The 25,464-nt window shown below is 46.4% G+C and overlaps 1 protein-coding gene and 1 non-coding gene across 2 annotated transcripts; one reads left to right on the forward strand and one right to left on the reverse strand.

Annotated features, from left to right (window-relative positions):
* Window positions 1-9,261: 9,261 nt before the first annotated feature.
* TRNAR-CCU (transfer RNA arginine (anticodon CCU)) lies at window positions 9,262-9,334 on the forward strand. The gene has a single exon. It is a non-coding gene; the product is annotated as a tRNA-Arg (tRNA).
* A 9,964-nt stretch (window positions 9,335-19,298) lies between these two features.
* On the reverse strand, window positions 19,299-22,263 carry LOC136129014 (C-C chemokine receptor type 5). The gene is made up of 2 exons (XM_065885092.1): window positions 22,149-22,263; window positions 19,299-20,607 (listed from the first exon to the last, which is right to left on the reverse strand). Exon 2 carries the CDS (start codon window positions 20,594-20,596, stop codon window positions 19,541-19,543), a length of 1,056 nt encoding a protein of 351 aa, XP_065741164.1. The 5' UTR covers window positions 20,597-20,607; window positions 22,149-22,263; the 3' UTR covers window positions 19,299-19,540.
* Between the last annotated feature and the right edge of the window lie 3,201 nt (window positions 22,264-25,464).

Genomic DNA, 25,464 nt, shown 5'->3' on the forward strand with positions numbered 1-25,464 from the left:
CCCTCTGTAACAGGTCTGAATCTCAGCCTTGGGAGGGGGGGCCTCTTCCATGTGTGTTCCTTCTCGGGTGCTCTGCGTCAGTCTAGGGGCCTCTTCCTCCCTCTGCTTCCTACTCCCTTAGACAGTTAATCCCCTTTGAGTAGTTAATAGTTCTTTGTAGTAAATGCTCTTTGGTCAAATTACTGGTATGATTCCTGTCTTTTGACTGGATGCTGATGATAGATACAACATTAAATTAGTTGAGCGAAGGGATGGAAGGATGCTAGGATGCTGAATGCTAGCGTGATGACATTTTCAGAGGTCTAACTTGTTATTGAGAAATGGGTATTCAGAACTTTAGAAGTACAATAATTTATCTATTCCTTAAAATGGCTTCATCAAATATCAGTGTTCTCAGATTATCTATCTGTCTAACTAATTTTTATTAGCAAATATTACAGAAAATTAGGTAAGTATAGGAAAAATATCTATGATAATCCCAAATAGCAGCTATTATAATTTTTAAATAGCACTACTTTTTTTTTAACATCTTTATTGAAGTATAATTGCTTTACAATGGTGTGTTAGTTTCTGCTGTGTAACAAAGTGAATCAGCTCTACGTATACATATATCCCCGTATCTCCTCCCTCTTGCGTCTCCCTCCCACCCTCCCTATCCCACCCCCCACCCCCCCATGTGGTCACAAAGCACCGAGCTGATCTCCCTGAATAGCACTGCTTCTTAATGGACAGTGTGTAAAACCTACTCTTAGAAAACAGTTTTCCTCTGGATTCGTTGTTTGGTACTGAGCAGTAGATTGAAGGGGCCTATACCTACATGTTATAATTTTAGGGATTCTGAGAATGTCTCATCCTGCCCCCACATTTTCTCCCACATCTTGGCTAAGCCTAAAATGTCACCTTAGTGCTTAGTTCTCTCAATACCTGGGCTACCTGGGAGGGCAGCGAGGGGGAAATGATACTTCCAGAAAACGATTGTATTGATGACCAACCCTGAAATGTAGATTTTATATGTACTTGCTGGAAGAAAAATAGTTAACTGTATCCTTAAAAACCCTTTCTCATTTCATGTCCGGTTTATTCTGCTTTGCGCTGAAAGGTGTATAAAAAAAAGTGGGGGTGGACTTCACTCAAGTAGGTTTGAGAAATAGGTGGACTGAAAATATAAAGCAAGTTTCTTTACTGCAGTGCTTCTCAGAACTCTGCAAGTGCTCACAAGCATTAGGACCCTAGAGAAAGTATGCAGCATTTCCCAAAATTGTTTGATCATGGCATCCCCTTTTAATTCTTATGCACTTACTTATGGACCAAGGACTCTGCAGGCTGCATTTCGAGAAATGTTGCCTCAGACATACAAATATTGCTGTGTTGTGTGGTGGCCATGGGAATGAGCATAACTGACTGAGGATCCCAGCTTCCTCACTCTGAAATGCATCCTTGCATCCATGCTGAGGCCATGCCGGCCACGGGCTGCTCCCAGTCAGTGGCCCTGTTAGGGGCACTGGGACAGGCCCATTCCTGGGAGATGGACTGGTGCTTCTCCCTAACCTCACTTCCTCCTTCTCTCCTTCCCTTGTGGTCAGACCTGCATTGTGATCCGGCAGCTTTCCCAGCCTCTCCCACCTCCCTTTGCAAGCTCTCTCAGAGACGTTTCCTCTAACACATTTCTTTTATGCCACGTCCCATCTTAGCGTCTATATTTTGAAGAACTTGTGCTAACACAGCCTTGGAAGGGAGACATCAGTCTCTAGAGAGTCTTGAGTCCTTTGCTTACTGGAGAATGATCCATTCAGCAGCATCTTAATACTTCTCTCATCTTCTTAACCACCGTCTACCTGTGGTCTGCTGGGGTCAGTCTTTTTGGAACACGTAAGACCACTTGACGTCATCATGCCCCCATCCCCACCATCTTCAGTCAGTGCCTCAGGTCAGGTACCTTCTCACATTTCTCATTGCCATTCTCCTTTGTGCCTCCTCTGGCCTCACCTCACCTCACCTCCTAATGTTCCTACCATCTGTTGTCCCCTGAGGATGCTCCTTCTCTCTCTCACCCGCCTCACCCTTGGGGATCAGAAGGTGACGTCCCTGGCCCCAGGTGACCACTTGGTGACCATTACTCCCATAAGACCTAATAGGTACGTATATAAGAGACTACTGTGGTCTCCAGCCACTACCCTCTACTCCACGTCATCATTACCACTGTCTGCCTGATTGCCCCCTTCTTTTATTAAGACTAGTGTACGTGGATAAGGAGCTTCTCTTCACCCCAGTTTTCTCCATCATCCTGGTGACTTAATTGCCCATGTTGACCCCCATGCAGGGCCCAGGGCTTTCAGCTCATTTACTCAGCCTCACTGGCCTTCAGTTTCACTCCACTATCGTCCACACTCATGGTCAGATTTCAGGTTTGTTAAGTTGATCCACCACTGGACTTTCACAATAAAATCGCTTACTCTTCTGATCACAACGTCTACCCCTTTGGTCTCCCTCACTCCATTCGCTCCTTCTGTAACTGTCGTCATTCTTCATCAAGCCCTCCAGCCTCTGCCTCTCAGCCCCTCCTGTGGTTGCATCCCCCTAGTCTAGCTGAGATCTAATAGTCTATCACGTAGTCATTCTCTGGTCAGTACCCTGAGCTCCCTTGACCACCAGCCTTAGATCAATCCATCAATCTGCTACTCCCTGCCATTCTTTCTTTGAGAATGTATTTCTGAGAATAGCTGATTAAAATCACTTAGCCATGAAGACAAGATCCATCACTCATTTATGGTCTCCCATCTCAGCTGGCTTCCAGAGATTTTTCTAGTTTCCCTCGTAACTCTTCTGAATATCTCAAATTGTCACTTTCTCTCATTTTCCGTTTGCTACTTTGAGCAATTTAAAACTCTTCCCGTCTCTTCAAATGCCCATTCCCATCACCTACATTTACGCTTAGGAGATGGGCTCACGTTCTACAGTTTTCAAACTCTCTCACCTCCCTGGTCCCCAGCTTCAAATTCTCCATTCTTCCTCTTCCACGGACAGAGTTACTCTTATATTGAAGGCTGGCGTCTCCTCCTGCACTCTGGATCTCATTCTGTCTAACCTCCATTAGTTGTTTCCATGTTTTGCTTTAGCTACAGCCTCTCTTTCTCTATTGGATTCTCCAAAATTTTTAAATGCTCAGGTATCTCCCTTAAATAAAGACTGTAAATCCACCCTTAACCTCACACTTTGCTCTAACTACTTACTCTACCTCTTCCCAGGCAGCCTTCATTCGTTGTCCAGCTGCTTCACGTTGTTTACTCCCTACTGAGTCCCCTCTGGCCTGGCTTCTGTCCCCACCGTTCCCCTGAGATTGGTCTCCCAGGGTCACCAGCAACATCGTGTGGTGAAATGTAATCAGTTGCTCTGCTGAGTTGGGGCAAATGCCCCATAAACGAGGTGTCCAGTATCTCCCTGCCGCCCAGCTGTAAACACCAGCCCCACCAACAGAATTCTGAAGTCAGCATGCAAGCACAGCTGCATCTAGGGCTGCCCAAGCTGAAGCAGTGCTTACCCCTGTAGAATCTCAAGAACATTAGTGTGGGGCTTTCTAGTAAAGATGGCAGAGTGAAGTAGGGCCAAGGACTCTTCCTTCTCCACTGCCTTGTAAAACGACTGAAAAATAGTTTCAGCAAAAATTCTAAAAATTTGCCAGGAGCGACTGAACAAGAAATAGGGTACAATCTTGTACCACAACTTTGAAATGTGGTACATTTGAATTGTACCTAAACCTAATCCTACTACAGATATGGTACTGAAGAAAGAAGGGAAATCGTTAAGTCCTGAGAATTATTTCAGTGTTCTTCAATTAGGAGACAGGGGGACTCAGAGGGTGAGTATGTATCCCTAGGAAAAGAGAGGGGAAACACCTGCTGAGTAAAAGCCCCCATATTCCAGAAGGGTTTCTAGGATCTTTCATCCTCTAAGACAGTGTGCCGAGTTAGGGCAATAAGACAGATTCTGTTAGAGTGGAGTATACCTTTGTATACACTGAGTGGGTTCTGGTAATAATATTTTGTTCCTTTTTTAGGATTTTGATTCCTTATAAAAATACTTTTAATCAAATCATGATTTAATCAACCCTTTCAGAGTTCTAATCCTATAGTTGTTAGGCCTGCCAGCTATCACTCATGGTGGTCCATTTACTTGTGTGTTTTGTAGTCTCAATGTGAGTTCATCTTTATTGGGGATTATTTTCTCTGCAGCAGCTTTTTCCTGACCTGAAGTGGGAACACTCCCTTCCGGAGGAGTTTTGCATTTGTTTCAGCCAGGAGCACTAAGATATCAATGGCCTGAGATGAGGTTTCCTGGCCTGTTTTGGGGTCTCCCATTTTGAGGGTATTGTAAAATTGAACCTCAGATTTTCATGAGGTGCAGGTTTTGGATTCTCAGAGATTTTCCCCCTACCACGTAGAGCCTAGGCAAAAACAGGTAAGCTTACTTATTGTCATCTGCCTCTGGGCAAATTTCTTCTGGTCCACCTTTCCCCAAGCGCTTGCTTTTTGTCAGGACTTCTCAGTTCCAGATGCCCATCTCACGAAGCCTAAGGCCTTATTGTCTGCCCACAGGTTGGAGTTACACCTAGTGGCCTTTTTATGTGTGCGGCCTCTGATTTGTCTCCATGAAGACAGTGATCAGAATGACAAATATCCACTGAGTAGTGTTTCCGTGCGTATTTGTTGAAAAACATCATTCATTTATTCATTTCCCATGTATTTAGTGTCGACTGTCTCATAAATCTTCCTTTTGCTCTTCGGTATCTACTCTCTACTTTCCTCCACCTTGATTTATGTCCAGGGAGCCTTATCTTGTAATAGCAGACTCCTCTGTCCTCTGAGTTTCAGTTGCGTTTGGCCAATGGGGAGTTTTAGGCAGGAGATTGGAAAGTGAGGTCAAGGGATTTAGCTCCCTGGATCCTTCCTGGTGGGTCTCAGGGGTCACCTTCCCGGCGGGGCTGATGTGTCTCTTGACCTGTGAGCAGCTTTTGTCAGACAGAAGCCCCTGCCCCCTCCTTTGCCCTGTGCTCCTTGTTCCTAGCAGCAGGAATGGCGGCCTGCTCTCACTAGCATCAGGTACTGCACTATGTCCTGTGGTTTCCCCATGGCCTGTCTAAATCTTTGTAAAGAGTCCTTTTACCAAACTTTCCTCAGCTGCCCTATTTGCGTGTGCCATGTGTTTGCTGCCAGGACCCCGCAGGACACATCTCCCAGGTGCCAGGAACTTTGCCAGGCCCCTGGAGAAAATGGCAAGCAAAGTAGACCCCTTTTCTGCCCTCGTGGCATTGACTTTCCGGAGGGAGATGGTCAGGTGCATACCTGTTTATAATTCAGGGAGTCATGTGCTGTACGGGGGGAGAACACAGGAGCTGTGGGAGCTGTCAGCAGGGGCACCTGGCCCAGCCGGAGGGACCAGGCAGGGTTTCTCAGGGTGGGAGTCTTCTAAGCCCAAATTCTGAATGGGAGTTAGCCAGACGAGGCGTGCATAGGCCTCTTCCCCTCTCCTCCCTTTTCCTCCTAGTGTCTTTTTTTTCAGGTCCTTGAGGGACCATCTACTTGGATGTCAGAGATGGAGCAAGGGAAGGGAGAGTAACACAATTCAGGGTAGAGACATTTTATTACTTACTGGCATCTGTGATTGAGTTTCTGTGGAAGAGAAAGTTGAAACCAAGAATCAGACTACCTTAGATTGCGTTCCTGGTAATCCAGAGCCCTCAGGGGCGGAGGTCTTGTTGGGGCAGCTTCCAGGAGGCACGCGTGTAAGGGAGTGAGCGAGGCAGGACCGGGCAGAGGGAGGAGCCACCACGATGTGAGTACAGCACACACCTCAGCACAATGTGAGGTCTCACCCGATCCTGTGTGGAACTCCGGGGTGGTCTTTGAGCGCCATCCCACAGTGAGAGCAGGGCCCCGGCCTCTGCAGTCCCACTTCAGCCAGTCATCGGCCTCAGCCACCCCATGGGCAGGTGGGTCCTGGTGGCTGAGGGTGGTTCCCAGTGAGGGGGGCAGCAGCCCTGTCCCCAGGACTGAAGTGGGCATCTGGGCAGAGCGCTGCACAGGCTGAGGGTTCTGGTTTCCCGCACATTTCATTTACCCTGAATGACAAGAAATGGAAACTGAAATTTTCAACACCACCATGTGTCGTAAGACCGTGAAACCCATGTGTACGGTGTACGGAGGAGGAGTCATGGGCACAGCGAGGCCGCACTGCCCGCTCACTCCACTTGACCGTTCCCTTGGCTACTCACCGTTGTCATCAGGGTGTGAACAGAAGAGTGGAAGAGGAAGTGGCTCGTCCCTCCTGCCCACCCCCCGCAACATTCCCTTCTCCGCCTCTCCTTCCCCACCTCACTGGCCACACTCCAGCTTTCGTAGGGTCGGTCGTGTTGGACAGTCACTGATTGGATACTAACCGTATCTTAATTAGATAAGAATTTTTTTCTTATAAACAGTGGTAAAAGGTAATAAACTAAGTAGCATCTCACTTTAAAAATAGTTCCTTTAACAGAATTAAATCATGGTAGATTTTAATTGCAGGACGGGGTTTGCCTTGGTCCTCAGCTTGGCTGGTTGCTCTGGGCCCCTCCAAGGGCCAAGGCCCAAGGCCCATGTGAGCCTCGCGTTTTGGAGACTGCAGGCTGGGCTCCCTCCTGCCCAGTGCTCCCCGAGGCTGGTCCTTGAGTCTCCTCAGAGGCTCTGCAGCCATTTCCTTCCAGGCCCTGGGGCCTCCGAGGACTCTGTTTGAGGTGGCTCCTATCTCTGCCTCAGAGTCCATGGTCCCATCCCTTCCTGTCCCATAGGATTCAGCCACACTCTCTGGAAAGATCATTGGAAAGGGCACTTCCCTCTACCAGTAAACCAGGACCTTCAGACTACAAAGGCTAGTCCTGTCCCCTCGGGAGAGCCCAAAACTTGGGGACAAAAATCATGTTTTTCTGGGGGAAGGAGGAAATATGATTCTATGCTCCTTTGCCATGAGTTGGTCCAGGAAGAGACAAGGCAGGAGCCACTAAGTTATTGTGCCTTTCTGATTGCATCACAGGGTCAGGAGATGTTTTTTCCGTTCTTATCTTGCTTGGCAACATCAGACATCACTGACACATCCTGTTCCTCCCAGAGCTCTCTTCTCTGCCGTTGGCTTTGCCCTGCCCACTTTCTCCTTCTCCTCCTCTCGGGCTCCTTTGCTGCCTGTGCTCCTCTGGGTTCTGTCTAGAGCCACTTGTCCACCCCCCACGGTGTTTACTTCCTTTGACCCCAAATGTGGATCTCCACCCATTTGCTCTGCTGGGTTCAAGGCCAGCACATCCAGCGTCTCTCGACACTGCCACCTGAATGTCCTCCAGGATTTCTCACTCAACCTGTCCTAAAAATTGAACCCATCATCCCACATCCTGGAGCCAGTGCTCTCCATCCCTTTGGGCTGGGGCCCAAGCCTTGACCTCTGCCACTCACTCACTCCCTAAATCCAAATCTTAATGAGTGGTTCTCCCTCATAGCTTTCAAATACATTAATTTCTCTCCACACAGAGCTCTTTATCTTGGTAGAGGCCCCCGTTGTGTCCCAGAAAGAGCACTGCCAAAAGCTCCGCCTAGGGTCCCTGCCTCCCTTCTCGTCTTCTTTCAGCACATCTGCCACTTGCCAGGGCCATTCAGGGTCCAAAGTATGCGTTTACTCCCTGGCTTCAAAGCCCCCTCCTCCTCCACTGGTCTACACTCCTTTAGCAGGGTGTGCACGGCCCATACTCATTTGTCCTCTACTCGCCATCCTCCAGTCCCAATTTTTTCCACTCCCTTCTCACTTTCCCCTGTCATGAAACCACTCACCATCTGTTCCCTGAAGCCACCTCTTCTCTGTGCCTCTGTGTTTTCTCATACACTGTTTCCATTGAAATTCTTCCACTCATCCCACATATATACACTTTTCCTTGTAATTTCTCCTCATATAATAGCCCCCTCCCCCCCAGCCCCATATGCACACAAACTGGATCACTGAGAAAAATATCTGGAACTGCTGTGTTCTAAGGTCACCTGGCCAAGGGGGCTTGGTGGGGCACGGGGAACACACACTCACTAGGTCTGCACATGCTGTAGGGAAGCTGAGAGCATCTTTGGTGGGACCACTGTGGGCTTGTCCTGCATCATCAGGTGTGGAAAGGCTGTGGAAGTGGTGGAGTGACAGGAATGGGTGCCTGTGGATAGCCTGAGTCTCCTGTGGCCATGCAGGGTGTCCAGAATGTTCCGTGAGTCTGGAGTCAGCTGCAGCAGTCCGTGCGGGCCCTGATCCAGGGTCCTCCTTGCTGAGGCTGGAGGAGGGTTCTCAGCCGTGGCACTGCTGACAGCTGGGGTGGATACAGTTTTGTTGTGGGGGATTGTAGGATGCTGAGCAGCACCCCAGTCTCTTCCCAAGCTGTAACAACCGGAATGTCTCCAGACGTGGCTGGATGGCCCCTGGGGGAAAGTCATCCCCTGGTTGAGATTCACTACACTAGAAGAATCAACCATGGGAGTCAGGGGAAAGGGGGAAAATTTTTGGCAACGGAGCACCGAGCAGAAAATGAATTGTATGCATCCTGAATTTAGCTGAAAAATCACGGAGTTGGATTGAACACGCTAGGAAGGATGGAATGGAACTTTGTGTTCTGAAACAAATGCAGCTCAGACTGAGGAAAAGTATGTCTGGTTATAAAATAGTTTCATTCATGCTTCTGAGCATGGGACCTGATTTAACCCTGATTTGTCAGAAGGCCCTCTTTGGTTTTTAGGCTTTCGCTGAGCCATCATCACTGCCAGGAAGCCAACTCTGACAGCCCAGCACTGGGCTGGGAAGCCCTCCTCGGTGCTGGAGCATGCCTCACTCTACGCGGTACAGTTGTCTGTTTACTTCTCTGGATCCTGTCTCTAGACTCTTGTATCATTCCGTGAACACAGGAACTCGCGCCCCATTGTGACCCTAGCACCGGCACACTAGCTTCTCTATAAGTATTTTTCGGTATATAAATGATTAACTTAAAATGCAAATCCCCCGAATTAGTGACACTTTTCCACTGTAATCTGTTAGTTACCCTGTGCTGGGTGAAAAATGGGAGAGGAGGTTTTGATAGAGGAGGAAAACTGTGCGGTGGGAGACAGCACTTTAAGAGGGGCAGAAGGGTTCACTTTCTAAAACTGATATTATTTTTTAATTAATATAGATCCCTTAAAAAAGCAGTTTCCAAAAGGACAGAGAAACACTTTGGGGTCTTCCCTGGTGGTCCAGTGGGTAAGGCTCTGCACTCCTAATGCAGGGGGCCCGGGTTCGATCCCTGGTTGGGGAGCTAGATCCCACACGCATGCTGCAGCTAAGAGTTCACATGCTGCAACCAAGGAGTCTGCATGCTGCAACTAAGAGTCTGCGTGCCACAACTAAGAGCCCGCATGCCACAACTAAGACCTAGCACAGCCAAAATAGATAGGTAGGTAGATAGATAGATAGATAGACCTGGCACAACCAAAATAGATAGATAGATAGATAGATAGATAAAAAGAAAGAAAGAAACACATTGTAGCAAAATGCCTGGTGTCTTGGTCACATTGGGTTGGCTGTAACCAGTCACTGTAGACGGGGTGGCTTAAACAACAGGCATTTATTTCTCACACTTCTGGAGGCTGGGAAGTCCAAGATCAAGGTGCCAGCAGGTCTGGTGTCTGGTGAAAGCCTCCAGATGTCCATCTTCTCCTTGTATTCTCACAGGGGAAGAGCAGAGAAAGAGCAAGCTCTCCTGTCTCTTTTATAAGGGCACTAATGCCAGTCATGAGGGCTCCACCCTCATGACCTAATTACCTCCCAAAGCCCTCACCTCCAAATACATTGGAGTTAGGATTTCACATTGGGGCTACATTGGGGTTAGGATTTCAACAAATGAATGGGAGGCGGGTGGTGGTGGTCACATTCAGTTCACAATAGCTGGTGAACAAATATCTGTGCATCTGTGGATGAAACCTGCCACTCAACTGGAAAAAGAAGGGAGCCGCTGGAAAGTGTGGTGTGGAGAAGTGCTTCTGCTGCACGTGTAGGGGAAGCAGGGACTTCTATGACTGTATTGTCTGTATTCCTGAAGGCACCCTATGTGCAAACAGAGAGCCACTCAGGCTTACCCAGCAATGAAGGGAAGTGCTGGCAGATTCTTGGGGTTGATCACAGGAGAGGAGGAATCGCCAAGCATCTGGCCCTGGGAAAGATGTGACCTGGGGCAGTTCTGTGTTGGGACAGCCTCCCCCCCCACCCCCCACCAGGCAGTTATTGGTACTCTCTCCAGGTCACTGCCTGCTGCTCTGGGGCCCAGTCATGGTCATCATCTCTGGGAGCAGGATCTGCCTGGCTCACCTGGGTATCATACACCCAGACTTCAGTGTAGGCAAGTCGCTTCTCTAATTTGTGTCCACTGCAGTGCCCTTGAAAGACCACCAAAGGCTGGCAGGGGGGCTCTCTAACTGATATGACTGCCCCGAGCCCAGTGCTCAACACTGACATCACAGTAATGGTGACACTGCACCCCCTGTGTGGAGCGATGGAAGAGCTTGCCCCATTCATGAGGTGTCTCCCCAGGGAATCACACCTGCAGCTCAAGAGGCCTCCAGATGTAACAACCAATTTGAAGAAAATACAGGGTACAGAGAAACGTGTTAAATGGCACCCCAGGATGCAGTCATTTAACTGAAAGTACAGAAGTAGAGCCAGACATGGAGGGGCATTTAAAATATTAGAGAGATGGCATTTTAAGTTAGTAGGAAAATTATTTAACAAATGGTCTTGGGATGATTATGTGCCCCCTGGGGGGGGGGGAATGTCTTAGATCCACTCGTCACTTCAAACTCCAAGATATATCCCAGAGAGAGCAGTAAAAATTATATTAAAAAAAATGAAGCCAAGAAAACACGGAGTCTTCTGCAATCTCAGAGTGGGAAAGGCTTTTCTGAACATGCCACAAAACCCAGAATCCAAAGAAAAAGTAAGTCCACTTGCATACAAATAAAATTTTTCTGAATGGCAAACAACAATAGCTAAAATTCTCTGAGTGGCTGTCATGGGACAGTTAGTACATGTCACATATTGCCATATGCCAGTTAATATATTTATTTACTCCTTAGAACAATCTGTGGGGTTGGTATTATCCCTATTTCACAGATGGAGAAAGTGAGGCACAGAGTGCTTAAGTAAGTTACCCAAGATCATAAAGTGAAAAGAACCAAGGTGTAGTATATTGTACTAGCATTTGTGTAAAAGTAGGAGATAGGGATGCAGAATTTGCTTATATATGCAGGAAATATCTCCTGAATGATAAGAATCTGGTAACTTCATTGCCTCTAGGATAGGAAACTGGGGAACTGGAGATAGGAATGGGAAGGAGACTTTTAAATTATTCCCTTTGGTACCTGCAAACTAGAGCAAGAGGAGAGACAGGGAAATTACAAAACCAGATCCAAGAATTCAGAGAGCCTGGGGCCTTGTCTGCAGGTGCAGACATGTCCCCACGCCTCCACGACCTGCGCTCAGGACAGTGATGCTGGACAGTAAGGAATAAGTACATTCTGTTCAGTGTAATCTACTTAAGGAGGCATAGATACAAGCAGAGGTGGTAGACAGGCTCTCCTTATAAAATGGCCATGATAAAACACTGGCACTAAAAGCAGAGAGCTTTAGATGTCTGGAAATAACTCTGCTTCCATGGAAACCTCATTCCCTGGGGCCCATGTGATCCTTGGCTTTTCTCACCCTACCGCCTCTGGTTTGTGACGCCGGCTCCTTCCCTGAGTCTCTCCTTTTGTCCTACAGACAGACTTTTTCTGAAGAGCAAAGCTGATGGGATCTATTGGTGTCAGGGGTTTCCTGTGGCCAGCAGAAAGGAATCCACACCTGAGAGCTGGACACAGACATTTCACACAGTAGGCCCTCAGTAAATGTTGAATTAATGAGTAATTGGGGAATGTGGAATCATAAATAGCTAATGCACTTGGGTAGTATTTTGGGGAGACTCCTGGCTCCCCATCACCTTGTGTTTTGCTTCTGCTCAAAGGCAGGGCAGAGGGTTTGCCCAGGGGAAGCCTGGCGGGGACACTTCCTGGTCCTGTCCTCTCTGTACTGGCCACCACTCCTGACCTCCCTTGGGAGGAATGCCCACTCCCCCCACACTCACATAGTCTGTATATCTGTCTATCCATCTATACCTATCTCATTGGCTGTGCCACTTGAGGCCCCTGGCCTGTGCCTTGCTCTCGGTCACCTCTGCACACTTGTTCCCTCTCCCATGACCACCTAAGGAGCTTCTCAGCAGCCCTTGCTCAAGTACACATTGCCTCCTTCAGGCTCCTTTCCCCGGGCCCTTGTACTCGGGCTGGGAGAGCTCACTCTCCTCCCTGTACCTCATTCACAGGGCGCTCTTCAAACATCAGGTCCCTTTGTTTATTTGCCTGCCTTTCTCTCTTAACAGTGAATCTCGTGAGGACAGACTCCCGTTCGTGGAATGGTTGCTGTCTCGCACGTAGTAGGCCCTCCACAAGTGTTTGTTGAATGAATGAATGTTGAGCTGCAGACGGTTAATGCACAGCTGAATGGTACTAGAGACACCTTCCTCACTTCCCATTTCCCCAGGTTTCTGCTTCTGCTCCACGGAGGGCAGAGCCTCTGCCCAAGTCCCCTCTCTCTCTCAGGGGAGGGCTGATGGGGACACTTGCCATCCCTCTCCCACCCCTGACTGTCCCAGGTTCCATGGGAGGAGAGTGGGCCAAGGGTCTTTTGATTGCTCCCCTTTCCCTGGCCTCACCTGGGGGTGAGGTCCCAGATCTAGATGGAGGACAGTGGTGAGAAACCCCATTGCCTTCCTGCCTAAGCCACATCTGCCCATGTTACTTTGCCAGAGCTCATTGTACATTCAGTACTTACCTAGTTCTTGGTTCTCCTTGTGTGTAAGCTTCTGTCAGAATCCCAGAGGCCGGGGAGGGGAGTTGGCCTGCCACCCACACCTCCATCTCCCATTTTGCTTTGAGCTACAGGGTCTGCATCCAGCCAGAATTACATTATCAGGTTAATTGCCCTTGAAAGGCTTTTCAAAGGTGATCCATAAGGTCGAATGGATTGAACACAATGCCATAAAGTTGGGAGGCCCTCTCCATCTATTACTGTAAATCCATGGTGTTTGATTTCACACCCAAAGAGCCCTCTCAGGTCTGCAGTTCTTCTATTCCACTACAGAAAGTGAGCTGGATCGCCCACCATGTTGAAGAGCATTCTTGCAGGGGGGGGCCCTAGTGTAAAGAGCAAACAGTAATTATTAGGAAAGCAGCCGACAGTTACAAGAGGGTCTTTCTGTGCGCCAGGTACTGTGCTAAGCCATTAACGTGTAATTTCTGTTTAATCCTCTGAACCAATCTGTCAGATAGGTATTATTATTAGCCCCATATTACAGATGAGGAAACAGGCTTAGAAACATTTAGTAATGTGCCTAGGAATTTAAACGTAGGAATCCCTGATGCCAGTCCAAGTGTTAACTGATATTTACGAGTATCTGTTATATGCCAGACTTGCACTGTCCATTAATATAGCCATTGGCCATATTAAAATTAACTTAATTAAAATAAAATAAAAAACCTAGTTCCACAGTCACATTAGCCACATTTTGCAGTAGTCTGGTGGCCGCTGTATTGGGCAGTGCAGATACAGAGCATTTTCATCATTACAGAAAATCCTACTGGACAGTGCTGGTCTAGACACCATATCCCAGCATAATTCACTGGTGGATGTTAAAAGTGCCCCAAATTACAGGAAAGGAATCTCAGATCCAGGGTCTTTTTTTTTTTTTTTTTTTTTTTTTATTTTTATTTTTTTTTAGATCCAGGGTCTTTAAGTCACTTCCACAAGCTCCCACAGTCTCAAGGCTGGAGCTCAAGTCAGTCTGATTTTTTTTCCTTAAATATTTATTTATTTGGTTGCATTGGGTCTTAGTTGCAGCAGGCAGGGTCCTTAGTTGTGGCTCGCCAGCTTCCTAGTTGCATCATGTGGGCTCCTTGGTTGTGGCAGGTGGGCTCCTTACTTGTGGCATGCGAACTCTTAGTTGCAGCATGCATGTGGGATCTAGTTCCTGGACCATGGATCAAACCCGGGCCCCCTGCATTGGGAGCATGGAATCTTAACCATTGCACCACCAGGGAAGTCCCAGTCTGATATTTAAATAGCTGCTCTTTCATCTACCAGGGTCTACTTTGTACCCTGCATGAAGGAGTGAGTTAACCGATCAACAGAGCCCTGATTTGATTATATGTTACAAAAAGTCATAATTTTCTTAAAAGGAATTTTTGAAGAATATTAGGTAAGTGGCAGTAAACACAAGTAGAGGAACTTTAGACTAAATAGGAACAATTGCTGTTTTAAAACTGTTGATTTCTCTGCAGAATTATCATTGCCTCACCCAGGGTTGAAAGGGACTCCCAGAGTTATCTGGTTCTTCGGGTATAATGCTTTTTACTGGTCATGGTTAATGGTGGGGCTCACTGGAGGGAGAAGGAAATGGGGGGAGTATTCTTTTGCCAACAGAAGCAAAATCTATATTCACTTGTAAACCATCTCAGACAGACCTTTTGTACGTGATGGACTTGTTCTCTGTTGAAATTGAAGCTGTCAAGCTCAGCATGGGCACCAGACATCCCACTTTTATTTACTTTTCACTTGGAATGGATGGGTCAAAACATAATCCAAAACCAGAAATGAAAGCGAAATATTTGGAGCCTCAAATACAGATATTTTATATTGCCAATTAAGTCTAGATTTACATGCTTTTAAAACCAGCTTGGGGGAAGACAGAGTCAATGCACTGTTACGAGAATTGAGGATCTGAATCCAGAGTCTACCGGGCCCACATGCCACCCACTTCCAGGCCGGGCAGCATCCTCCTCAGACATCTCTTGAACCTGCTTTCGGTTCGACGGGCTGTAAGCAAGTGGTTTTCAAACTTGGTGACACTTAGAATCACCCGGGGAATTTCTGAAAGTCATAACCACAGGCCTCATCGCAGACTGATCAAATCAGAATCCCAGAGATTGGCCAGATCTGTAGGGATTGGCCCTGGGCAGCTGGGACCTTCCCTGCAGGCATCAGTGTGGCCTCCACTGATGCTCCTCTTGTTCTTCACAAATAACAAGAATGAGTTGTGCATCATCCACTGCGAGCTGCTGTGGAAATACTTCTTGTCCACAACAGGAGTGGCGCCAGCAGAGACAGAGATTAAACGGCTGAGTGTAAAAATGCCCCCTGTCTACATTCTCTGTGGTCAAGGATGGCTGCTGGCCGCCCTGTTGGTTTACTAAGTGGCCACAGGGGGACAGTATAGCCCAAGGTTCTTAATGGTTTTGAAGGGCTTCCCATTGAATTTAATGTGAAAAAGATGTTTAAGTGTGTGCTTTAAAAAGCTAGTTAACCACTTTAAGAAAGGAGACAAAAATAAGTTCCTGAAACATGACAGAATCACAGTGACACAGAACTTATTCTCAAAGTAGTAACAATATGGAGCCAAATATAAGTAAGACTTGTAAATATGCTTACAACAAATTAAGGAAAATGGAAAATGTGGTACAATTATGACATATACATAATGTAATATATTAAAGTTTGACAGTAGTTTGGAAAAATACAAGCAAGACTTTTATAGTGAATTTTATTTAATTGCAAAGGAGCTATGGAAATGCCTCTTTTTGCCTCTTCTGTCCACCCTCACCCCTGAGGGTTATAGGAGCTCTTTGCAAACCCTGAACTGTAGGTAAAAGATGTGTTACCAGACTATGAGCCAGAGCAGTTAGGAAGTTCAGGACTTGTTCTCTGGCTCACTTCTCACTTCAGTGGTGTCTGATGTCTTCATTAGAAGGGTTAACATTTGAACGTTGATGTTCATGTTGGGGAATCTGTCCTTCCTTCAGATAGAAAGTAAATGACTTATTAATTTAATCAGTAGAAATGCCAGTACGTTTTAGTTTAGTCAGAGCTGCTTCTACTGAGAACCCTTGGAATATATATGTCAACAGAATCTTAGTTTATGAATTTGCACATGATTGCTCCCTGCTAAGGACGTTTACCTTTTCTTCGACTTTCTCCATGGCACATACAACCCCCTCCTTGATGAGGCCTCTGAGTTGAGGCAGTGAATGGAGTCAGAACCTGCAGGCCATAATGAGTTCACACTTGTTTGTTGATCTAAGGGATGGGCAGAGAAGAGGTGGGCGGTGGAGGGGCCTGCAGAGCAAGGGGCGTGGAGGATCCAGGCAAACGAGGGGTGAGCATGGGGTATGCACCCTGGAAAGGCTGCAGACACGTTGGGTGCTTTTTCTTCATGTTAACATGGGATTCATTTTTTCAGAGGGAAAGAAGATAAGAAGTGCATGTGTATCAGCCATAAAAACTGACACTTTCCAGTCTCCCTATGGCAGCTGCCTTTGTCATATGGGGCAGGGCCTGCTTTCTCCCTGGCCCTTCCCTCTGCTCTAACCCCAGACCTCTTCCAGCCTTCATTGGTTCATACCTCCTTGTAGCCTATGAGATGGAAGGAAGTCTTTCAGGTATTGTTAGGGAGAAGCTGTCCTAAGGACCAGCTCCAGCTGTCCTTGTCTGCTGCTCATTTCACAGACCTGCATGTAGGACGCTGGCCAACTCTAGAGTCCACCCTGGAAGGGGAGAGGACAGCAGGGGGAAAACCAGCGTGAATGTGCCCGGCCAGGTCACCTGCACATGGAGCTCCTGTCCTCCTTGAGGGTGAGAGACATGTGCACAGAAGTTCACATGGGCACCGTTGCCATCGCTGAAATTACAGCCAAGTTTTGGGGAGAGACTTTAAATGAAAGAAAAGTAGGGGCTTCCCTGGTGGCGCAGTGGTTGAGGGTCCGCCTGCCGGTGCAGGGGACATGGGATCGTGCCCCGGTCTGGGAGAATCCCACATGCCGCGGAGCGGCTGGGCCTGTGAGCCATGGCCGCTGAGCCTGCGTGTCCGGAGCCTGTGCTCTGCAACGGGAGAGGCCACAACAGTAATCTTTATAGCCAGCAACCTCTTCCTCCTGCATTATGTATCTGTAACTCAAGACTATAGATAAATGACCAGGTTATGACATTGTATGTCTTCGTTTTCAAGCATAGACAGCTGGCATATGCTGAATCACACATTGATTTTTTAAAAAAAATATGTCAGTTCTTTTGCTTGAGCAGAATTAAATTTGAAATTTAAAAGTTTGCAGGGTCAGTTGTTCAGAATCACCACTCTGGGAAGTAGCATCTTTAAAAACAAATTATTCTGGCAGTTTGATCCAGGGAGAGGGTTAACTTTTAAAACTAATTAGAAAAATAATTCTCAATATGTGTGTTTGTGTGTGTGTATGAAATTTTCTGAAACAGCTACACAAAATGCTCTCACAACTTTATGTGCTATTTTCTAAATGTAAACTTGGCTGAAAATACAAGAATACAACCAGTTATTTTACAGGGTTTTTATTAGATACATATTTTCTTCTAAGCAGTTTGTAACTTTCTATATATGTAAGAATGTCATACACATGTATATGTATATGTGTATGTATACATATATGTATGTTTATACGTATATACACAAAGATATCAGCATGTTTGAATTGATTCTTAGGTGAGGGTCATGTGTCATATGTGCACTCTCAGCAACCTTAAGGGCAAAAGAAAAGGCCCTTCCAGTCACTTCCCATTGATAGCCACAACCCTCAAGATGCCCATTTAAGAGCTGCAGAAAAATCAGTAGTACCTCTTATTTTGACACCTTAATCTCCTGAGGGATTCTCACTCCTTTACATTTTCCCACCTAATCTTTACAACGATAGTCTTAGCTACCCCTGAATTCAAAACAATCTTAGGCATATACAAAATAACATAAGTAGCAACTGCAAAACATTTTAAATTCTCCCTTTGAAATGAATAAGTCTCTTAGTGTTTGGATGCTTTGTTTGGAGATGGTGCCTGGAAAGCCTCCACACTCAGCCTGAAACACAGAGGTTAGTAAATTGCACGTTTTGTGGCTTATAAAGCTTGAGGCAGCCTGTTTCCAAATGAGTGTGTCCTTCTTCCCTTTGTCTATTGATAGTTAAATCCGGAAAACCATAAATAGTGGTGCGCCCGAAACAGGCAGAAACAGTCATTCAGGCTTCCTGCAGCTCTTGGGGACCTCTTCACTCAGTGCTTATAAAGCTCTGGATTTTCATTAACACTGTAATCAGTCCTCACCTAGATGTCATATCTGACGTAAAAGTGTTCCTGGACCTCAGGCTTGTGCATTTGTAAATCTGGTGTTTCAAAGCCCCCTGGAGATGCCTCATGATTCAAGCCTGGATGGGATGGACAGCTCTGGGGGCAGGAGCAGTCAGTGACAGGCAGCCCAGGGTCTGTGTGCCTAGGGCTTTGGTCAGCTCACAGACCACCAACTTTCTCTTCCACCAACTCCTGTTTTGACCTAAACCTCCTCCTCCTTCTTGGTGTCTCTTTCAGGGCATCTCTGATGCTCGCGTGGAATCTAGGGGTTCACTCTGACTCTTCTCTGCTCCTCACCTCCAAGCCAGATCCGCCCCAACTATTGCTGACTCTCATCCTAAATGCTGTGAGAATGCACCCCTCCTTCCCATCTCCTGCGCCTCGACCTAAGTGGAGCCTCCTCACTCGATCAGATTGTTTTGGTCTCCTTGCCCTGAATGCTCACCTTTCCAGGCCATCCTTTGGCTGTGGAATGAGCCTTCTGCAACACTGGCAAGGGCTCCCTGCTCTGCTCTTGGACTTTGATGAGCAGCGCTGTCCAGGTTCCTCATGCTCTCACCTCATCCTTCCTCCCCTGGGGCTCCCCCAACCAGCGCACATCTCCCCACAGCCAGTCTTTGCCAGTGCGGTGCCTGCAGCCTGGAGCTCATCTTCCCTCTCCACCAACAGACCATCCACCTCCAATCCCTTCTCTGCGAAGAAGCCTTCCCAGCTCTCAGCAGGCCACAGGGCTCTCCCCTGGTGTGAATGTCTGTGGAACTTGTTAACCACACCTTGGAGGGGAGATCCCACATGGAAGTTGTCATTTCTTAACTGATCACAGGCATGTCTCTTCTCCCCATGGCAAGAGAAAGATCTATTTTAAGCACATTTGCAACCTGGATGTTGCCCTACTCCGGTAAGAAACTATACAGTACTTTCCTCAGTTCATTTTGTTATTCCTGTTCAGGTCACCAAACTCAGGAATCAGCAATTCTCTGAGGATTTTTTTTTTTTATATTGAACTTTTGCAGTGAAGGGAGAGTTTGCCAATAAATTGATGTATGTGGAAGGGAGGTGAGACGGTTGCTATTTCATCACGTGTTTTGGTTTGGCTTTCTAGAACTGATGAGCTTGAAATATCTAATATACTTAGAGCTGATGCCAAATAAATGGATGAAACTTAAACCCTCTATGACAGTAACTTCCTCTTTAAAAGAACCGCTCCCGCCCCTAGTCTGCATATAAAAACTGAGTCAGGTCACAAGCCAACAGAGATTTCCTGCTCCCCCGTGGATCGTGTGTAAACGGAGCTCGTTCTCTCTGGAGCGTCTCCCTGGAAGACTGGACAGCCTTTGCAGAAGCATCTGGCAACGTGCTTTCGGAAGAACTGTAAGAGATAGCTTCGGAACTTCTCCCCGACGAAGGCGTAGATGATGGGGTTGATGCAGCAGTGTGTCATCCCCAGGGTCTCTGTCACCTGCATGGCTTGGTCCAGCCTATTAGAGTCACTGCAGTTATTCAGGCCAAAGAATTCCTGGAAGGTGCTCAGAATAAGGACGATGTTGTAGGGAGCCCAGAAGAGAAAGTAGACAATCATGACGGCAAAGATGAGCCTCACGGCCTTGTGCCTCTTCTTCTCGTTGCGACACCGAAGCAGGGTTTTTAGGATTCCCGAGTAGCAGACGATCATGACAAGCAGTGGCAGCACCAGGCCCAAGATGACTATCTTTAAAGTTTGGAGATTTTTCCAGAAATGATACTGACTGGATGGAAAATGAAGGCTGCATGTATAACGAGAACCCTCTTTCTGGGATTTGGTAAAGATGATTCCTGGGAGAGAGGCAAACACAGCCACCACCCAGGTGACCCCACTTGTCACCACCCCAGAGGTGACTGTCCTGGCTTTCAAAGCAAACACAGCATGGACGATAGCCAGGTACCTATCAATTGTCAAGAGGATGATGAAGAAGATTCCAGAGAAAAAGCCAATAAAATAGAAGCCCGTGAAAAACTGGCACGTTATATCTCCAAAGACCCACTGGTCTGCAGCATAGTGAGCCCAGAATGGGATGGTGATGATGAAAAGCAGGTCAGAGACGGCCAAGTTGAGCAGGTAGATGTCAGTCATGCTTTTCAGCTTTTTGCAGTTGATCAGGATGAGGACGACCAGAATGTTACCCACAAAACCAAAGATGAACACCAGCGAGTAGAGCAGGGGCAGGAGCTGGGCTGCAGTTTGTCTCACATTGACTTTTTGGCAGGGCTCTGACATCCCATAATCAATGTAGAGGGGACTTGATGTTTGATAATCCATTTTGCTCGACTCTGTGAATAAAGAAGAGATCTTTTTTAAAGTCCTAGAATGTCCTTAACAGTCCGTCATGAATGCAAACTATCGTAAACACCAGTAGATTTTAAAAGTTGATACATAGATTTCTACATTTAACTGAAGTCCCTTTTTTGGTCAAACAGTGAACTTCTGTAGTAAGGGATGTTTGTTGCCTGCTTCTCTGCTTACTAGATGGAGAGTATCATCTCACCAAATAAAATCTGATGTTGCGTAGCCATGTGGAGTGAATGAAGCTGTGATAACAATGTCCAGAAACCGGGTCAGGCACCGTCCGACACTGTCTTACAATCTATTCTGAAGCTGCCATTCCCAGGAGTTAGCTTACGCACAGCATCATTACGAGTGTGCTGGTGGTAATGAACAGTTTCCCAGGGTGCTCTGCCTGCCAAACATTGTTCCAAGCTTCACTTCCATTCATTCAGTTAATCCTCAAGGTGACCCAGTGAGGCGGGTCAGGTTATTGTCCCCATTTTGCAAATAAGGGCCTCAGAGCACAGAGAGGTTGAGTAACCTCGCCAAAGACACACAGTGAGGAAGCAACTAGTTTTGAATGCAGGCAGCCTGTACTCTTATCCGTCGTGGTCCCCTATCTTTCACTCTTTGGTGAGAGAACTGAAAACAGGACTGTCAGCCTGGTGCCTCAGTGTAGTCAAAATGAAACAGGCTGATGCCCGAGTCCCCTGAGAAGGTCATAGGAACCAGCAGCCAGTTGTGAAATCCAGACTGCCATTCTCACATTTTCTCTGAAGTTTGTGTTTGTAGTTTCTGAGCTGCTATGATTAAGAGCTCCCACACATACATAAGAAATGACCAAGTGGACAGTGTTTCATCTCCCATCATATGTCCTGGGTTAGCTCAGTCCCTTCACAACCCACTGACTTGCCTGGTCTATTTAAGTTCCACTGCTTGATTGAGAGTTTTCCCTAATTAGTCCTTGTGAGTCTCAAACTCCTGGTACCTCAGATTAGGCAGCTGAGAGAAGCACACAGAAAATCTCACCTTTAAATTCTGAGCCAGAAAAAGAATCATACACTGAATATGCCATGAAACTTCATTTGATATTTGTAGCTTGTTATTAATTTGGACAATTTTCAGGCTTCCTTCTTTTCTTGGCCAAAAAAAAAAAAGAAGACTTGGATATAACTTCTGGTTAGGCATCTGTTCAGAGGGCATCCTGATGAGGAGGTTTTAGTTCTCCTTACCAGAAGATCGTCTCTGTCAAGGTTTTGGCCAATAATCATCATCTCTGAAAAATCTTTCTTATGAAAGGTGAGGGCTTTTAAAAATAATATTGCTCCCTTTAAAATCTTTCATTCATAATTATGTTTTGTATCTTTGATGTTATCACAGTCTGAAACCATTCTGAATTCTAACTTTTTACTTAAAGATAATATTTTAAGATAGTTCAGCGAGCACCTGGTGTTTTTCTAATGTCTTCCATGGTTTCCTGCAAAGGCTTTTACTCATCACACAAGCTGAGCTAAGTAGTAGGCAAAGTGGCTGAGAGGTGACTTACCGAGAGAGATTCTCGCAGGGGGACAGATGTCTTAGTTCCTCTGACCAGTTGAGCTGTGCAATTCAAACATACAGACAGCATAAAAGTAGGAAATGCACAGTTTCTTCTGAATTGGGGGCGGAGTTTTAATGAATAAGTATGTGGCAGTGCAGAAAATCATCAGAGAACAGTCATTTTTTCTAAAAAAAAAGAAAAATTGAGCTTGAAATAGACTAGAAAATAGATAGCTGGTCTGAAAGGTTATTCATGGGCTTCCCTGATTACACAGTTTTCTTTTTGCTTCTCAGTTCATCCAACCACACAGTCTGTTAGAAAACAGAAAGCATTGAAGGGAAAACAGAAAGAATTGAAGGGTAATAGAACTAGAAGAACATTCATGTCCATCTAGTCAAAAGCCCTCATTTTACTGAAAGAAACTGCTGTCCAAGAAGCAAATGATTAGGAGGGCTTAAGACCGCAGGGCTTATCAGTGGGGAGGCTCAACGGGTGAGAGATTCTGACCCCCTTGCCGCTTGTCTTCCGTGAAAGCCAGCTGAAACCAACTTTGAAGTGAAGGGAACATCTCACCTTAACCCCATGCTCTCCTTTATCTGCTCTCCCCTCGCCCCCCTTGCCTGCCACGACTCACACACATATGCTCACCACCCGATACTGTTTTCCTCTGCAAACTAAAATAACTGGTTGCCTAAGGGTTTTTACTATACCTTTACCTGTAAGCTAAACATGTTGCCCATCTTTCTCCAGATCAAGCATCTTGGGAGCATGTCATTAAGAATTTTCACTTTCCCTATCCACTGTTTTGCAGCCGTCCAAGCCAGCAGGCATTTGTGAGTGCCTGTATTCTGCCAGGGATGTAGGCAGCAGAGTTCCTCCCTCCAAGGATACAGTCTATCTGGAATTTCTGTGAGAATTTTTCAACACGAAACAGGCAACAAATGGCAGAAGAATGGGGTCAAGTTCAAGATTCGATTTCAATATTATACGCAGTCACCCCAGGCTTCCTTGGTGGTTGGTTACTTATCTATAAATCTTAATTGTAGACCACAAAACTAAGAACATAGTGGAGAGCCAGCGCCGCAGAATAAGAGGCACTGGCTTATGATCTGAGGAGACCCCAAACCTGTGGAAGTGGCCTCTACAGTCAGGTTGCCTGAGCTCGAAGCCTCGCCCTACCCTCAGCTTTCTTATCTGTGGAGTGGGCTGAATAATGGTAGTTGCTTCATGGGTTTGTTGGGAGGACTACATGAGGCATCCATGTCCAGAATTTAGCACATAATATACACTCAATAAACATCAGACTCTTAGTTACTCATTCAGTGATCCTTTCTTAGATTTATTATATAAAATTCTAAAAAAATTGGTTCCCTGTGGGGTCCTTGTCTAGAGCATATTAGTATCAGCAAAATAGAAGCTGAAAGGGAGAAGCTAATGGCTGGTGCCATTAGGGATATGACTGCTGGGAAAAGCCAGAAAAGCACAGAAGGACCCAGCAGCTGGTAATCACAACCAGGACAGTGAGTTATGAAGAAGATGTTCAAGTTCATACAAGAGGCAGCAGTTGAGAACTGGACTCTAGTCATGAGGCTGGACTTAACACCCAGCTTCACTCTTTACTACTTGATCTGTACAAGTTACTGAAATTCTCCAGACCGTAGTTTTCTTACCTGTAAAATGGGGGGAAAAAAAGCCCCAAACACAAACCTACTCGACAGATGTGTGGTTGAGATCAAATGACAGAACGAGTTGTAGAGTCTTTTGTAGGTACCGGCTCTCTGTAGGCTAGTTAAGCAGCGACGTACAAAGTATGCTTGAGAAAGCGTTCACAAAATGTGTAGCAAATAAATTAATACAGAATTTCACAGGAAATGGGGAATATAGTTTTGGCTGGTTGAAGAGAAGCCTTATGTTCAGTGGTAACACACTGGGTAGAACTCTCAGATGCTGCCAGACAAATGTTGCTTCTCTGTGTGTGGCATTGGTTGCTTTATATTTTATTGATACTTCACCATGTGGAGCTGGGGCTTTGCCCTGTGTTCTGTGGGTCTTGTCATCTGGGTGGCTGTGGAGTTGAAGGCACACTCACCCCCAGAGGGCAGCGTGGAGTAGTGGAGCAGGCTCGAAGTTGCCCATACTGGGCTGCTGGCTTGCTGTGTGCCTTGGCAAGATACTTCCCCTCTCTGAGCTTCTGTTTCCCCATTCTGAGAAATGATGTGCTAGACTTGGGGTCCCCAAGGGACCTCTCCCCTTAAATACAAAATGACTCCATGGCCAAGTTGGTTTGGAAAATACCACATTTGGGCAATACAGGGTGAGGATTCACAGGCTGAAACAAGGAAGCACAGCTTAGCAGGGTGCGTGACCCCCTTTTAGGGGGACATTCAGGTCACCTCTTGGGGTAGGGGTTCATCCCAGGGATGCACAAGGAAGGGAGGACCCAGGGGAACGTCTCTCTCTACGTTCAGCTCTCTACATAACGTGATATGTGGGACTTTTCCTGTTGTCCCATGTTGTCCCATAGCAACAGTAAACCAGCAGTTTATCATGCTGTGGTTTAGTTTTGCCATCTCCGCTTCTTTTTTTACCTTGGCCCTCCCAGTTTCCCAGTTTGCAGGGCTCTGGTTCTGTTATGTATGGCCTTCCGACTCTCCATGAGAAATGATCTTTTGACTGGTTTGCTGCTCTGGACTTGATGCCCAGCCCTCCTTGTGGGGTGCTGGCCAGGCTTCCAGTAGCTGCTCCACTTTGAGTCATTACACCCGAGTTCCGAGGGCTGCTTCTGTCTCTGAACTCAGAGCTTCATCCACAAGGTGGGGAGGACATTGAATTTCTTCCTTGGGTTCAAAGGGCCAACTGCATGAGCTCAATGAGCTGAAACCCTGACACACAGCAGCTCACACGAACAGACAGGGGCTCACGCTGACTCTAGGTCAATGTCAACAGTGAGATGGACTGAAAAAATAGCAAGTGAATCTTTTAGTTTTTAAAACAGGTGTCTAACTCTAAAACCAACACATGCTTATTATATCAAGTTAGGAAAAACAGAAAAATAGAAAGTACGGAAAAAATTAGACATTCTCACAATCTCAAAACAGTCCCTCTTAACACATGATGTGTTTTAATCCACACCTTTTCCCATGCATACTTTCTGATTAATTGTTCTCACACACATTCCAGTTCTTTATGCTGCTTTTTTTTTTTGCTAAAGATTACAGTATAGGCATGTCCTCATGTTATTAAAAATTCTTTATAAATGCAGCTCTTTAATTGTTATTTTTATTGAGGTATAACTTACATGCAGCAAAGCACACTAGACCCA

This window comes from Phocoena phocoena, chromosome 10, assembly GCF_963924675.1.
Source record: "Phocoena phocoena chromosome 10, mPhoPho1.1, whole genome shotgun sequence".
In the NCBI taxonomy this organism is placed as follows: domain Eukaryota; kingdom Metazoa; phylum Chordata; class Mammalia; order Artiodactyla; family Phocoenidae; genus Phocoena; species Phocoena phocoena.

Coding starts and splice junctions, on each gene's coding strand:
- LOC136129014 (XM_065885092.1), bottom strand. CDS start 20,596: ATGGATTATCAAACATCAAGTCCCCTCTACATTGATTATGGGATGTCA.